This window comes from Stegodyphus dumicola, chromosome X2 (assembly GCF_044657685.1).
Source record: "Stegodyphus dumicola isolate Sdum_Otavi_A_Nest chromosome X2, ASM4465768v1".
NCBI lineage: Eukaryota > Metazoa > Arthropoda > Arachnida > Araneae > Eresidae > Stegodyphus > Stegodyphus dumicola.
In genome coordinates this window covers 81,539,613-81,555,821 of record NC_140781.1, presented here as the reverse complement: position 1 = coordinate 81,555,821, position 16,209 = coordinate 81,539,613, and the positions used below count along the sequence as shown (strand labels likewise).

Genomic DNA, 16,209 nt, shown 5'->3' with positions numbered 1-16,209 from the left:
TTCATTATAATTTGATATTTAATAGGTGCTAGGATAATTTTTTATGTTTTTGAGTTACCATGTTATGCGTTGTGGTCAAATTTGAAGTCTTTTTTTGTGCATGCCTGTGTAGCTAAGTTGAAAGTTTTCGAGCCCAGGTAGTTTAGATTTCCGATTATTTCGAATTCAGCTTTTGTAGTCGGTTATTGATTAAAACTAATTTCCTTATTGCAGATGGAACTCTTTCTCTTATACCGAAGTCATTCTAATTGATGCATATAACTATGTACTACTGATTGACGAGGATTGTTCATGTTTTAAACATTCACTAAGTTCATACATTTCTTATTTTAGTTTCCATTCAACAACTGATTAAAAAATATTAATGCTGAAAATCCGGTGACGTCTTTGATTCTTTCAGGTGCAAAGGTTTCTTCAAACGGACGGTTCAAAACAAGAGAGTATATACTTGCGTATCTGAGGGTAACTGTGAAATAACAAAAGCTCAGCGAAATCGATGTCAGTACTGTCGATTTCAGAAGTGTTTACGTCAGGGTATGGTTCTGGCTGGTAAGTATGAATTGTTTATATTATTTTGTTTGAAATTAGTTTTATTAATGAATGTTTAGCTAAACAAATTAATGGAGCTAAGAGTAAATGATAAAATTTCGCGTACTTGTATCATGAACTGTATCAAGCCCACTATACAACCCCGCAACAAAATTTTAAGAGAAAAGCAGTAAGACCTTCCCCGGTTTTAATTACGGGTCTCGAAAAAACATTTCTAGTTGAATGATACAGAAGTAATAAAATTAGAAATTAAATTTTTAAATCTTGATAAATTACTCAAAACTGTTGAGAGACAAACTAGGCAGTTCTTCTAGAATATGCAACAGCAGTCATAAAAAGAACTGCAGTTAACCACTTGCGTTGACAGCAAATTCACATATGCACGTTGTTAAAGGGCTACACGGCAGCTCACCGTGAAGCGTCAGTTTAACGAAAATATTCAGTATAATTTTTATTGGCCTACCCAATGAATTTTATACGGATATGAGTGCTAATTATGTTTATTAATAATCATTGAGTAGAATTTTCCTTAGAAAATGTTTATTTTAATATGGCGGGCCCTAGCCATTTTAGGCTTTGGCCACTACCAAGACCATAAGCGGTGGTCATTTTATTATGAAGGCACCTAATAGGCGGCCATCGTTGCCTCCCATGAAGATACAGCCAATTTACATCCATGCCTCCTTCGGTACGGCAGTCAGAGTCATAATCCACTTTCCCGTCTGGTCCGGGCTTTCTTGAGAAACGTCCCTATTGCTTAGCGTATAAAGATGCCAGGCGATATCCTTTCACGTTTTTGAATACGTATATCCTGAAATGCGTACATCTCGAAATACATATATCTTTATATCGAAACCTCACGTGCCTCAGTGCAATCTGAAACAGTACTTTCACAATTTCAATCAAAGTGCTGCGCGCGTTATTTTTATTTTCTCTAAATTTTCCTACCGGCCTGTACAACAGTATTTTGGCGAATTTGAAACCAAAACGTCTCAACGGTCGTAGAAGCTCGTGTGGTTAATGATGGCAACTTCTCCGGCATCAGTATTGCTGCGCAACTGTTTACTGAACACCTTTAATCAAGGACTATTTTAAGATTTTAAAACTACTATAGTTTTCATATTAAAGCTGGAAATAGAATTATTATTTTAGAAGTTAAATAATTTTTTATAGGTTAGAAATGAATGGACAGATATTCTTGATGATTTTCCACTTGTCATGTCGAATGCACACCTTATGCTGTTAACATTACTCGTCCTTCTGCCAACATATGCTGATCTGGTGCTGCTTGTTTTTGATAACTCGGCTAAGAGATATTAAGAGATTGTGGAACTGACTCAGAGATGCTTCTAACAAGAATATGCAGCATGCCAAACATTTAGAGATGACATCGAGAAGAGAGAAATCATCAAGCAGAAGACACTGTGACTCACAATCTCAAAACTCCATTAAAATACAAGCGAACTAAATTTGCATTTTGACCGGAAACGGAAATAGAGAAGTGACAGTATAGAATAACCGGTTAATTAACATAAATAACTTACAAGTATTTCCAATGAACATTTTAAACATACCAGTATAAAACATGAACACTTCTTTGGCGGAACTGTATTTATGAAAAAGCTCATCGTAACAAGTTTCTGATGCTTGAAGACTCCGGAAAGAATATTCAGTTTAACTAGCCGAGGATCATTTTTAAACGAATTTTTGAACTATAAATACAAAATTAAAATATATTTGCTGACGATGCTTTAGACAAGCAAAGACTTTTGAAAAATATTTTCTTTATCGTGTACTTAGAAGATTATTTTGTGCAAGTTGCTCTTATTAGATTTAAAACTAACACGGTTTGTTAGTTTATTTAGTTTTTAAACGAATTTTGGTTTAAATTAAGGTTTATGCATTTAAAATAAACTTCCAGGATTCCTTAAAGGTAAAATTATTAGTAATTACTAAATACATGCACCATGCCGAGTTACCCAAATCATGCATGCAATGCCAGCAGTGTGGCTGACGAAGGGAAATTATTACTTTGAGTCCATGATTACATACGTATTCGATGTGATACACAATGTAGAGGGAGTTCGTCCAGATGCTTTAGAATATTTTTGTCCATTCATTCTCGATCCATACTGAAAACTTTGAATTCTATTTTATAAGAAATCAGCCTTACGAAATTAAACTTCGCGTTGGGTTACTGTAGCATCAAAATGTATCATTTCAGGTACTTTCTATTTAATTTATGCAAATGCATTTAGAAGCTATATAATTAAATCGCAAATTATGCATTTAAAAACAGCGCTCAGGCATTTATATTATATTATTTCTCAGTGACTATAGACATGGCATTTACATAATATTTAAATTTTATAAAGAATTTTAAACAATATGATATTTATAGCTCTTCTTCTGCCATTATTTTAGCTATAAACTCTGACGCTCTACATTAGAAATCTTTAATAATCAATCGATTTTAGATATTAAAGAATTGTATTGTCACATAGTGGTTTAGAAGACAGGAAGAACCGAAAGAATTTAGACTGAGTTGTTGCACAGTTGATGATGAGCATTTTGACGATACAGCAACTAATGAGCGGCAATATTTTTGTATAAATATTTTTCTATGACCTGTCTTTAAATTTTGCGTATGCGGAAGTTTATGTTTAGATGTGAACATTTTGAATTCCTTAAAATAATCATTATACAATATATGCTTGTTTATCACTTGTTGTATTCGAGAAAACACAAGCATGTTAACTTTATCTAAACGTTTAAATTAGTTTTGTGTTATTTGCAATATCTTTAGACTTGCCAGAGCCGTCTTTAGAAGTGGAGTAACTGTAGCGGTTTTATATTTTCGGCCAAATATCGTTTTAATTACGTGCAAAGAAACTGTAAAGATACTAAAGAAAAAAACATTTATTCGAAGGGGTATTTTTAAGTACTTATTCAGTTGAATTTCATTCGAATTATGCAAATTTCTAAACGTGATATTTATCAGAATCTCAGTCTTGCCCAGTCACCTCACTTACTAAACATGGCTCTGTTAAAACCTAAGCAAAGGTAGCCTACATGGAGCCACACTAAAGGTAAGGGGATAGTTTGTAACTTGTTTAACTAGCCGAGGATCATTTTTAAACGAATTTTTGAACCATAAATACAAAATTAAAATATATTTGCTGACGATGCTTTAGACAAGCAAAGACTTTTGAAAAATATTTTTTTATCGTGTACTTAGAAGATTATTTTGTGCAAGTTGCTCTTATTAAATTTAAAACTAACACGGTTTGTTAGTTTATTTAGTTTTTAAACGAATTTTGGTTTAAATTAAGTTTTATGCATTTAAAATAAGCTTGCAGGATTCCTTAAAGGTAAGATTATTAGTAATTACTAAATAACGGAATACAAAGACTTGAAGTAGTTTTTCGTTTTAAATTCTATTAGCTGCTTGAAAGAATTTTTGTTTATTACCCTGGGCTGACTGCTTTCTGATTTAAATTTCACGTTTAAGATTGGAACTCAAGTTATTCTTTATAGGGATTTATCTTAAAGGAGGATTTTTCTAGGAATTTATGTTTAAGCATTTGTTGACTTTTCAGAGTGAATTTGCAGTCGTTAATAATGCAAACTTAGATCTTCAATCATTTATCCGTCATATACAATCCTTTGTATAAATATATCTTTCAATGATTGAATATAATGCTTTATTAATAAACAGTGTGGTGTTTTGTTGTATAAGAAGAAACGACATTTGCGAAAGATTAAATTAGTTTATGTCTTAGAATTTTAAATGTAATATTTATAACTGGCTACAATGAGAGAATGACGAAAAGGAAGATTATTGTTTTAAAGCTGATTATTCCGAGCGTATCTTATATGGATTTTGAAAGCGCACTTCAGGTTCAAAGTCATAATTTCAGTGGAAACTTAAAAGCTTTACGCTAGAATGGCTGAAAAGAAATTGCCATCTCGAAAATTTAGTTTTTAAACTGGTGCAGGATCTTTTCCATTTCATTCGTATCGAAATTTGAGTAAATCAACAAAACAATCCCTCGTATCATCTGCAGCGTAGAAAGCAATGTTACGCGTGGCCTCTTAACCTTCTTGAAAATTAGGGCGTTGAGGAAAAGATTTTCATCGTTGCTGGGAGTTAAAAGAAATAGACAACGTCCAGCAAAATGTTGTAATTTTCCTTCTCGGTTATTTTAGGCACTTTTCTTTTGCTCGCTTTTGATGTCCTTCCTCTTAAAGGGCGTCTACATTTAAGGGTCAGCGATGTGAAGGACATAGTACCTAAGAAGGTTCTTTCCTTCAAAAACAGACTGGTTTAGGACTGTTTCTCAAGATCACTGATGTTTCATCTCTGCTGGTAAAGCACAGCTAAATTTATCAGTAGCCAAAGGGCTTCTAGAAGAATATATTTTATTGCTAGTGAAAATAAGTTTTTTCCTTTTCCCTCTCTCTCTGTCACATATATATATATGTAGTGGTTTTAAAATACCTTTCAAATAAGATAAACCTCCTCATTTCGTTATTTCACTTCGCGGTTGATTTATTGATTTCTTTTAAAAACTTGTTTAAAATTAAAAACCAAACACAATCACTGAAATCAAGTGTTTCTTCCTAGGTTCTGTTTCCTTTCTGAAACTGCAAACTGTGCAGAATTTTTTCAATTTCCGTCAGACATCTGCTATAGACGTGTATGCAAAAATATATTACAAATTGAATGTTTTCCTTAGTATAGATAGTTGTAGTGTTCCTTAGAGGAAAAGCAGATATATAATGAATGTTTTAGCTACACGTTCTGAATTTAGTTAAAGGAAAGACGGAAAGGACATTAATAAAAATTAAAAATAATATTTAAAAGTCTTTTGATAGATCTGAAAAATATTTTATTTTACATTGTTAATGTAATTAGCAATGCTAAAATGTAAATTAAATACAAAATAATTATTTTTAGCATACTTATCTAAGGAACTTATCCTTCTACTTAATCAGTAAGCCCTCGTATACTTAAACTTGATTGAATGATTAAACCAATCTTCCAGTTATGTTCCTTTATAATTTAGAACAAATACTTTATGGAAAATGCAAAAAATGCGGTTTATTGCCCAATATTTATAGGAGAGTCAGTTGAGCCTTTGGTATTGGTTACAAGAATTGAAGCATCTCAGAAAATACCCGAGCATATTTGTGCGCGTTGAGGCCCGAATAACGGAGTGATAATGCTTTATGGGTCAAGTATCAACATTAAAATATGATACGTTTATGGATGGGAGAAGATGAATCTTTGAATGACATCACATATTAGTATTTTGACGTGATGTCTGAGACGGCCATCTACCTCTAAGCTGACGATAATTTCTAGCGCTACTAAGTTAGAATTTGTTACTTAGTTTCCAGATTTTCATTTGATGGTTTATAGCATTAATATGAAAAGCTACTATATTAATGCTAGCCCCACACAGGAGAATGAGAGTGACTAATTGGCAAACAGTCACGTAGCAGTGCATACATAACCCGAGAACCAGTTCTGCCGTCAGCAGTATGTCAGTTGTTAGAATAGAAAATGTTGCTTTTTATTGCATGGATTTATAAAATATAAATTGTAATCTCTGAATTGGCCTAGCTTGTGAATTTTTAACGTGTTTGTGCGCGTGAATTTTGTGTGTTGTTTGTTTCAAAAGTAGTCCAAAGGTGCGCAGAATATGAATCTAACCGTCCGTTGAACGCTGCTCATTGATATCGGAGGCCAGCGGAGACAGTCCAGGCTATCGTCTTGGGAAGTCTCCCTTAAGACAGTTCTGGGCGTAGTGATAAATTATGTTAAACGTTATCCAAATAATTAATGGCCCAAAATTATCTGGACATAAACTTAATCGAACGCTTGCCGTTCGAAGAGGAGAAGTGGTTTCGATCTGAATAAAGGCAATCAGCTTGAAAATAATACTTTAACTAGAGGACTTGGTGTTTAGCATAAGGCAATGAAAGGTTCTCTTAAAATTGAGGCGTATCTGAAATATATAGCATCACCCATTTTGCTAGAGCATGATAGTTTTGCAAGCAACGATAGAACGAGGTGAAAGAATACCAGTCCATCAATTCAAAAGTGAATCATTTTTAGTAACTGAAGAAACTTTTAATATTAAAATAAGCTATTGAGATAGATTTTTTTAAATTTAAGATTTTTACTTTCCTATTTAATATTTAGGTATTGAAACATTTCTTTCTCTCCTTCTCCCCCCCGTCTCCCTGTCTATATATATATATACACACACACACCCCCGCAAATTATTCATCTTAAAACACAGAAAACATTTAAGGAATACTAAGTTATTCATTTCAAAGATCTGTCAAATTAAAAAACGTTAAGAAATAAATTTTTTCCGAAAGTAATTTCATTGAAGATTTATAAAAGTTTTCTCTAAAACTATCACTAGATGAAGTCTTACTTCTTTTAAAATTCAAACAGATATTTTTAATGAAGCTAACAACATTCCCAAAACTGGTAAAAGTCAGTAATTATTTTTAGGTCTTCACAGGGAATAGCACCGAAGAAGCTAAAATATTGCGTTGTTACAAATGAATTGGCCTATTTTAAGGACGACTGAAAAAAGAGGAACCAAAAAGAAAAATATATAAATTAAAATGCTGTAAAATTAAAATAATTTACAGCAGAATCAATACTGTGGCAAAGTCATTTATACCCCATTTTAAATGTCGATGTCGCTGAAAATGAGGATGTCCCCATTGCCCGATAAGCTAATGCATCGTAGCCAAAAACGAAACCCCCCCCAAAAAAAAAACATTATTCAAGTGCCGAGAGAAGTGGTAATTGTTGAGTAAAACTAGGAGAGTATGGAGTTTGATTCACAATTTTATATTTCAAATTATTGAATTATTGTATTACTGTCACTGCCGCATTTGGTCGGGCGTCATCACGAAGCATACCGCTTCTATGTCTATTTACAAGTACTGATTGCTTAAGGCATAATTTCCGATGCCATGCGAAGAGAAGATTTTGATATCTTCTCTTCTCTGCTAGTAGAGAAGAGAGAGCCTCTTTTCTGCTTCTCTTCTTGTAAAAGGCTACTATATGGTTGCTGATCTTGCTTTTTAAATCATTTGCATATTAATTCTGGAGTATCTGCATACGGAATTTCACCCACATCGAAAGCAGTTTTCTTGTTTATTTTCAATTTTTTTTAAAGAATGAAACTACGTAATCATTCTGATCTTTGCATTGCACTGCAACAGGAGAAAACGATGTTTTTGGCATTGTTTATTTCCTGTCTGAAGAACAGATCTGTGATAGGTTTCGAGACCTTGGTAGTAATATGTATTAAAAATGTTATAAAATGTTTTATACTTTCTGCTCAAATTCAGTAGTACGACTAAAGAGATACTGTAGGCTGCGAAACATCGATACATGGAATTTATTTTCTCTTTAATTAAAATGCTGTACTTACATTGTTACATTAAAAATATTTTTTATTTAAATGTTTCGTGACAGTTAGTCACACATTTAATTTAGATGGCGAAGGCAATAAGATTTTTGCGGTTTTCCTCTTTGTAGCTGTACGGGAGGACCGCATGCCTGGAGGCAGAAACTCGGGCGCAGTGTACAACCTATACAAAGTAAGTACCTTTTATTTTACATTCTGGGAGATCCTATATATACTCATACATCTAGCCAGCAAGTAAGTACGTACGCACGTTGTTTTATTTCAATTTTTCAATTTTTAAGCATCATAAATGTCAAAACTAGAAAACATTTTAGGTGAAACTCTTAGTTTATTTATTTATTTTTTTGGTAGCTCATCTGTATGTACATGGACGAGATGAGTTACTGTTCGCTTATATATTGCACTTGAAAATACATAATCTTGCTTATTTAACATAATTTATAAAAAGTTAGAGGTTAAATTTAATTTAGAAATCAGTGAAGAGTCTCAGTGAGAATACTGGCGGAAATAAGAGAGAAATATTATTGTTTCCTACAGTATTGTTGAAACTCAGCCCATCTTTATCACAGCGATATTGTTACGGCGAACATTTGCAGTAGAAATAGGAGAAAAACTGAAGCAATAAATTTCTTGCTTATCTGTGCTAACGTACACATTAAATTTCTTTAATTGTTTACTATTATATTGCGCATAGTTTACTTAAAATAATCGAAACGAAGGGTTATTTATTGTTTTATAACATTCGGAAGTGAATGAGAAGTTTTCAGAGGTAGTATAAATTGGTTAGAAGTAGGAGAATTTAATACGTTTAGATTTATTCGGAATTCACAAAATGAGAGATTAAACAGTCATATTGTATCTGGTTTAAAATTTTAAGCAATGTTATTTGTTATTTATTTGTAGCATTATGATTATCACATACATCTTTAGCTAGAAATAAACTAATATGGCAACGAAATTTGCCTGTTTACAAATTACCAAACATGTATATTTTTCTTTGCTTATTTGTAAGTTACCGAAGCTGTCATGGTCTGCTGTCTTGACAGTTGTCTCCCTTTACAGGTGAAATACAAGAAGCACAAAAAAGGTTCAAAGAACAACCATTTCAAACATATGGAAACAAAGATTCATAACACCACTACTGCTAATCACAATCACAATCACAACAGCAATCATCATGTCGCTGTGCCTACTCCTACTCCTACTCCTGAGTGGACGAACGGCCAGATATTGAAAGCGGCTCTTACCAGCCCTTGTGACATCGTGCAGCTGAGGCATAATTTAGAAACTTGGATTATATCCTCTCAAAGCAGGAAAATGAATCCGGATCGTGCAATGGCTCTTATTAGTCAGCTAATTAAGTGCGACGATTTTGAGGACATCGCAATTGTAAGGAATTTGGACGAACTTAAAGAAGCTAAAGCAGAACTCAGTGACAAACTTTGTCAAATCGGAGATACGATTGTGTACAAATTAGTTCAATGGACGAAACGTCTGCCATTTTATTTTGAATTGCCAGTCACAGTACACACTCAGGTCAGTAATAGACTCTATTTATTCTGATTGTGTAATTTGTGAGTATCAAATAGAAATTATTTTAGCGTCGACTATCTTCGTTTAAATTGGATTACGAGCAAAAATATAGTTTTATGTTTAGAATATTGTTTTTTTAGTTGTGTTACAATTGACTTAATTTATTAACTGTTTGTAAAGAGTGAATATTTTTGAAATTTATATTTCTACCTCCCTAAGAGTTTTTTTGGTTAATATCAATATACACGACCATTTTTCTTTAAAAGTCGTTCAAGAAGTCATCGTCCCTTTAAGCAGATAGTCCTTGTGTGCTTAACCGCATTGAATTTTATAAATATACTATCTTAATATCAAGCTTCAATCTTATGGATATTTCATTTCATCAAAAAGCATTATCAATATCTTGAAAACGATCGAATGAAATGTTTACCACACTGATAGCATTTTGAAGAAAACGGGCAGCAAGTTTGTAGAGACATTAGGAATTTTTTTTGGAAGCAGAATCCTGGGTGTGGAGAATCATCATCGAACACCCTTTTAGTTCGTGCGTCACTGTAGGGACATTAGGATTTTTCTTGGAGCCAAAAGAGATGAAAAATTAGCAACGCCTTTGCCAGGAATCGAACCGCGGACATCTGGAATACGCACCCAGCGTGCAGACCACCACACCACGAAGGCATGCCAAGAAGGTGGGAGAAATACTTTATAAGTTTTCGTTACTTTTTCATTAATGATTTCAGGAAATTTTTCGATGCCTTTTTAAGCTGAGGAGATCATTTGACCAGACAGCTAATCAAAGTGCTCTTTGTAATATATTTAAATATCTTAAACTGAATTACGACTAGATTAACTTGTTGAAGAAAACAGATTTCATTTATTTGTTGGTGCTAAATTACAATGATTTCCGAAAATATTTTTAACCCTCCATGCAAAAAATGATGCCAGTATAAAATATGCAACACTTGTGATGACAAGAAACAAAGTCCCAGCCCACCTAGCCGGTTTTCATCCGGCTATATTACTAATTAGATCAGCCTATCTAACAACAAACGAAGGCCACCAGTGACCGGCTGGGCTTATAAAAACTGTTTTATATACATTTCATTTTCATTAATCAAAATTTGAATCTAGACAAAACTTCATCGGATTCAAATTATTTAGCTACTGTAAGTATTTAGCCTGTGGGACTGCGAGCTTTGTTCGTTATAAACTTCGTCCCATAGGAGTTGAATATACAAGAACTCCCGCGAGTCTAAAGAGATATGTTCTTGAGGATATTTATATATCGTATTTAAATGTGACTGTGTTTTTACGTAACACGGGTATTTTCGTAGTTTTTCTGATGTATACCTAAAATACGAGTCATATTCCTCTAGGTACTCTTCCTTGAAGGCATCATTCTCTTTAGACAGACAGCCCTTTTGTGTTTTGCTGGATTCAATGAACAAACGTCCGTATAAGCAGCATAATAAAATAAAATTAGTTTTAATTCTAAAATTAAAATTTCTTAAGTTTCAGCCTAGTACTTTCGTTTTGTTTAAGCTTTTATTAGGTATAAATTTAGAAGAAAATTATATTTAAAAATAAAACTCATCCTAAAAGTAAGATTATTGCTTTAATATCTGCTTGTAATGTTGCTATAAACTATAATTGATCCTTTTTTCTTTTCTTTCTTTCTTTTTTTGTAAAGTTCAATTTATTTTAAAATAACTATGTATGATTCATATGCACATTTACTTTTCTATGTCTCTGAAATTATCCTAAAATTTAGCTGTTATCGCACAAGTGGCATGAGTTACTGGTTTTGACAACATCAGCATATGTCGCTATTCGTTCTAACAACAACAATAACAACAACAACAACAACGGCCCCAGTTCAAGCGGCTACAACAGTGTTACGATTAACGGAAGCGGATCCCGATGTTCTGAGGATGAACTCCAGCATGAAGTTGGAATAGGTTTGAGCGCTCTCCATTCTGTATTAGGAGCACTGGTGGATGGGGCTATTTCCTTGGAGCAACTAAGAATGGAAGCTGGAGAACTTGTAGAGCAGCTTACTCAACTCACTGCAACGTTCCGAAAATTACAGCTTTGCTTGGAGGAATATGTTTGCTTAAAAGTAGTGGCTATGCTGAGTCAAGGTAATTAGTTTTTACACATCTTGCATGCTTGTTAGTAAATAATTTTTGCAATAACATTCAGTCGAGTTCCTAAACGTTTATATATTAACGATTTTATATTATAATAATTTGTAACTGTCGATTTTCAGTTGGCATGATGTGAAGTTTGGCGTTCATTTTGAATAAATGCCGAATAAAAGTTGAATTTTACCCGAAGTGAAAATAACCGCCTCAATTTGATGCAACGTTCCAGAAATTATAGCTTTGATTTGAATTCGTTTTGAACAAATGCCGAATAGCATTCGCTCTTAAACAAATACTGTGTAGGGTTTATATTTATTTTAACTAACATTTATTTTAAGTTTAAACTATCTTTCCTGTCAAGCCTTACTTTCTCCTGGAACTGCCAATGCCAGAGTATGTAAATTTTAGTAGAACGCGCAAGGATTCAAATTATCAGCGGAAGTATTCTGTTAAATAGAAAGGAAACGAGTTCGAAGTGTGCTGTTCTTACTTCACGAGCGCGGAGGTAGTTAGCCAGAAATTGAAGAACCCCGCGTTTCGGCCTGTGTGCTTGCCTCGGAGAATTGTTAATCGTTCAACGTGATATTCAAAGTTTGCTGAATTAGCAGCGGTATTGTAAAACGCGGTGAAGTTAGTTACTTTTAGAGAGCCTCGTAGTTAGAGTCTTGTTATTATTTCTTTTCAGGTTCTTATTTTTATTTTACCGCCGGGTCGGCGTAGTTTGTGAGCGTCAAGAGCACGCAATTGTAACTTCTTAAGTTGAATAAAAAGGGACTTAAACCCTTAGCAAGACTCTGTCATTTTTCCAGTTTCAACAGTCACCTCTTGGTTGCGTGCAAGTTGGAGGCGCGCAACTCTACAACTGAATAAGTTGTTTTTCTCGAAATATTAAGACTTCAGACTGACATTGAATCTTTCGTGTTTGTTAATGCCAAAGAAATGTTAAATCTTATCGACTCTTACAGTTCACATTTCTCACGCTGTAAGGTTTAATTTTAATTAACCGGGTTATCTATTTTTTTTTTTTTTTTTTGGCTTTACTACAAATTTTACTCTCGTCAGCCTCCACCAGAATGCAATTAGATTATAAATAAGCTTCGAGTTGCTAAGTTTTTCAGAAAACGCTTTAGTAGCATAGGGAAGCTGTCAGTGTTTTGGTTTTTTGATGTTGAAATTCAGCTTGCCGGCCGATGTTTATCCTACCGATATTTTCGCGAGCGCTTTGTCAGGAGTGAGTCATGGTTTAGGGCTAGGATTGTAAATTTTATACTTTGCTTTTGAATCAGTTTGAACGTGTGTTTTGTTTACCTACAAGTCGGGAAACTTCGCGATTCCTGTTAACGTTTACAGCTTGTATAAGCGTTATATCGACTTGTTGTTAAATAGTTTTTCAACTTTTGCCATTTATTAATTTAGAATTCAAACAACAAAAACCAGCGTTATATTTGCAAATTTCCACAGGACTAGTTTCGATGGTTTTAACGGAACCATCATCGTCAGCTGCCAAAGCGCAAATGAACGAGATAAGAAATAGTGATGAGATCGAAATAAGATATAGCGAGATATTTGCGCTTTGGTAGCATCGAAACTAGTCCTGTGAAAATTTGCAAATATAATGCTGAATTTTGTTGTTTGAATTCTAAATTAATACTTGTTCGGCGTGTTTTTTATCTTAATTATTTTGCCCTTTAATTAAAAGTTAAAGTGACGAAAAGTTGTCTGACAGTCAATTATGGTTACTTTGGGTGATTTGGCAATTTAAAGTTAATAACATAATCATGTAATATATCTCTTGAATTTGTAAACATTGAACTGGCTAACCCATTTTACAGTTTTTTACGTTTTTCAGAGTAGAAAAGGTTTACTTACAGATAGATGTAGATAAAAAAAAGTACAGGCAGAGCCACAAAATATATGCCTGTCGTTTTAGTCACATACCAAAGTTTGGTTTAAATTTTTGACTTTAATGAGAAAATAATAATTACTGGAATTTAATAAGAGATAACAATATAGGTACCTCAGCCAAAGTTCGAATCTAGGTAAGAGGTTGCACCAAATCCAAGTCGGCTATCTACACCGTCAGCTCAGCCGCCACGTCTGTGAACTTGTTCACCTTAAACTTTGTTCTTTTGATTTAATCGTACAAAAAGTGCCTAGCTTTTAAGCATGATAATATTCCTGAGAACTTCTCTAAGCTGGGTTTGCAGGCAGTGGTTTTCTGATGGAAAAAAATGTGCTAGAGGATCAGAGATTGGTTCTACTGCTGAAGAAAGAATTTGACTGATTTGTTACAATTCAGGTATTGAGTCTTTTGCTTACGCAATTGGGAATAAACTACTTCTCGAAATATTAATTTAATTATTTAATTATATAGTATCTTTATGAAGAGCCTTGGCTTTAGTTCCCTTTTAACCCACGGAATTTCCATATATAAAAGTGATATGTAATTTTATGTCGCCTAATACAGCAGTTTTCCTCTGTTAACCAAATGTTTATTTTCTCGCATCCGGTTAACAGAGGCGAAATATAAACGTAAGTGAAAATGTGTTCGACAGGGCTGGGGAGATATTACCAATCGCTGCTGTAAAAAGAATGTGCATGGATATTTAAACTTATAATCGAAAGGGCGTGGAGTCTTAACTGATTAAAATTTTCATTTTTGAACGTGAATTCTTGCTTCATGTTACTGTTTCCGTGTAAGTCGCGGAGCATTTACTACGCTTCTGAGAAATTTTCTTTAAAACTGCTGCCTCATTGTGATAATATCTTCACTACAGACTTTTATGCAGACCGAATCATCATGTATTAGGTTTAATTATCAATGAAGGAAATAATTAACAGTGTTATTTAAGAACTTTGGTCCTAAAGGGCACCATTCTAATTTATTATCGATCAGAACTAGAATCTTCGACGTTTACTTTAAATTTCCTATTCTTCTAGTACTTGTGCATTATAGTTTAATGAATGCTTGAGACCAAAACAAGTGAGTACGACTGTACGTGATGGCTTCGGTCCACACTTTGTCGGTTGCGTTTTCGAAAACAAAGATGCATAGGGCTCCACAACTCATTTTCTAGTTAAGGAATTTGTAACGTACTAGTGACTTTTAGGACCTGATATATTATAGAATTGTTCTTTCTAAATCCGAACTAATTTTTGTTGAACTAAATTTTATTTATCTAGGTGCCTTATGAATATTTGAACAATAAGACTTGCTAGATAAAATGCAGAGCTACCTGATTTTTACCGTAATTTTCCGAGTTTCTTAAATAATGCCTTTAAGGTTATTTTCCATTTATCAAAGAAATTTATTTCTAAGTTAAGCATTATAAGATTTTACATAGAAGACTTATCTCTCTTTCTTTCTTTCTTTTTTTTTTTTTTTAAATACTGAACTTTGTAAAGTTTCACAATATTTAATAATCTTATGTAGTTTTTGTCCTTCAGAAATCCCTAAAGAAGCAAAAAAGACTTTTCATTTTATTTTATTCATAATTCTGTAGTTAAAAAAATGAAAATGAGTTCTTACTTTTCCCATAATGATTATATTGCATGCTGGATTTATTTTTATTAAATTTCGATTTATTAAATCCAACATTTAGGATTAATGTATTCAAACTGATTAATGTATCAACGTACTCTTTCAAAGCATATAAGTTAATTAGTGGTTAATTTTACATATTGTGCTTAATTATTTCAGAGAGCTACCAAGGACAACAAGATATTGAAAAGATCCAGGATAGGTACTTGACAGCTTTGACGGTTTTTGTACAGAATCGGTTCCCACAACAAGCCAGCAGACTAAGAGAGCTACTTGCTTGTTTATCTGAAATACAATCCGCCGGTGAGCTTTTGCTGCGTTCGAAGATGTTTTTTGTTCCCTTGTTCTTGAATGTGAATTGTGCTAGATAGCATGGAATAACAAACACTTTTATCTGTTTGCAACATTCACCTCCTGGAATTAACTAAATGATGACTAGATTATGGGGATGCCATTACAGATTGGGCGACTGCAATGTTCGACTAGTCAGACTATCAAGGAAAGGCGTCCGGACGAGTGGTATTGGTGACTAATTATAAAGGAAAGAAACCATGATGTGCAATAGACCGATTTAAGAACGTTGTGTACAGATATACAAGATTTGTAAGATTTTTTTTTCGTTTTTAAGCATTGTAGAAAATCTTACATCCTCCAAGGGTACATTCTTGCTATTGACTTATTAAAGCAATTTTTGTTTTGTCTGAAATAGTTTCTTTCTATTTTTGTAATACACAGCTGTCGAATTAAAGTGTACACACAGACAATCTTTAAACAGCACGGTTGTTAAGGACTGATAACAGCTTGTCGTTAACACAGTATTTTTATAATATGAAGGCGAAGGAGAGAAAATATGATTAACAAACTGATAAAGAAGAGAAAATATCTGCTCATTTTTGCATGTTAGTTCAGTATTTCCTAAACGTTTTCTTACTCATGCCTACAGTTCTTGTGAGTCACATGCATATAATTGCTTTGA

The 16,209-nt window shown here is 33.4% G+C and overlaps 1 protein-coding gene across 5 annotated transcripts in view; it reads left to right on the top strand.

Moving 5' to 3' along the window:
* Positions 1 to 15,939, top strand: part of LOC118181659 (hormone receptor 4-like) — a 99,816-nt gene extending 83,877 nt beyond the window's left edge. For all 5 annotated transcript variants that reach the window (XM_085809592.1, XM_085809591.1, XM_035350833.2 and 2 more), the window contains 5 exons: positions 401 to 549; positions 8,126 to 8,187; positions 9,078 to 9,551; positions 11,320 to 11,689; positions 15,393 to 15,939. In XM_085809592.1, coding sequence (XP_085665718.1) covers positions 401 to 549; positions 8,126 to 8,187; positions 9,078 to 9,551; positions 11,320 to 11,689; positions 15,393 to 15,604 — 1,267 coding nt within the window. In that variant the 3' untranslated portion in view covers positions 15,605 to 15,939. The remainder of the gene's footprint in view (positions 1 to 400; positions 550 to 8,125; positions 8,188 to 9,077; positions 9,552 to 11,319; positions 11,690 to 15,392) is intronic.
* Positions 15,940 to 16,209: the final 270 nt, after the last annotated feature.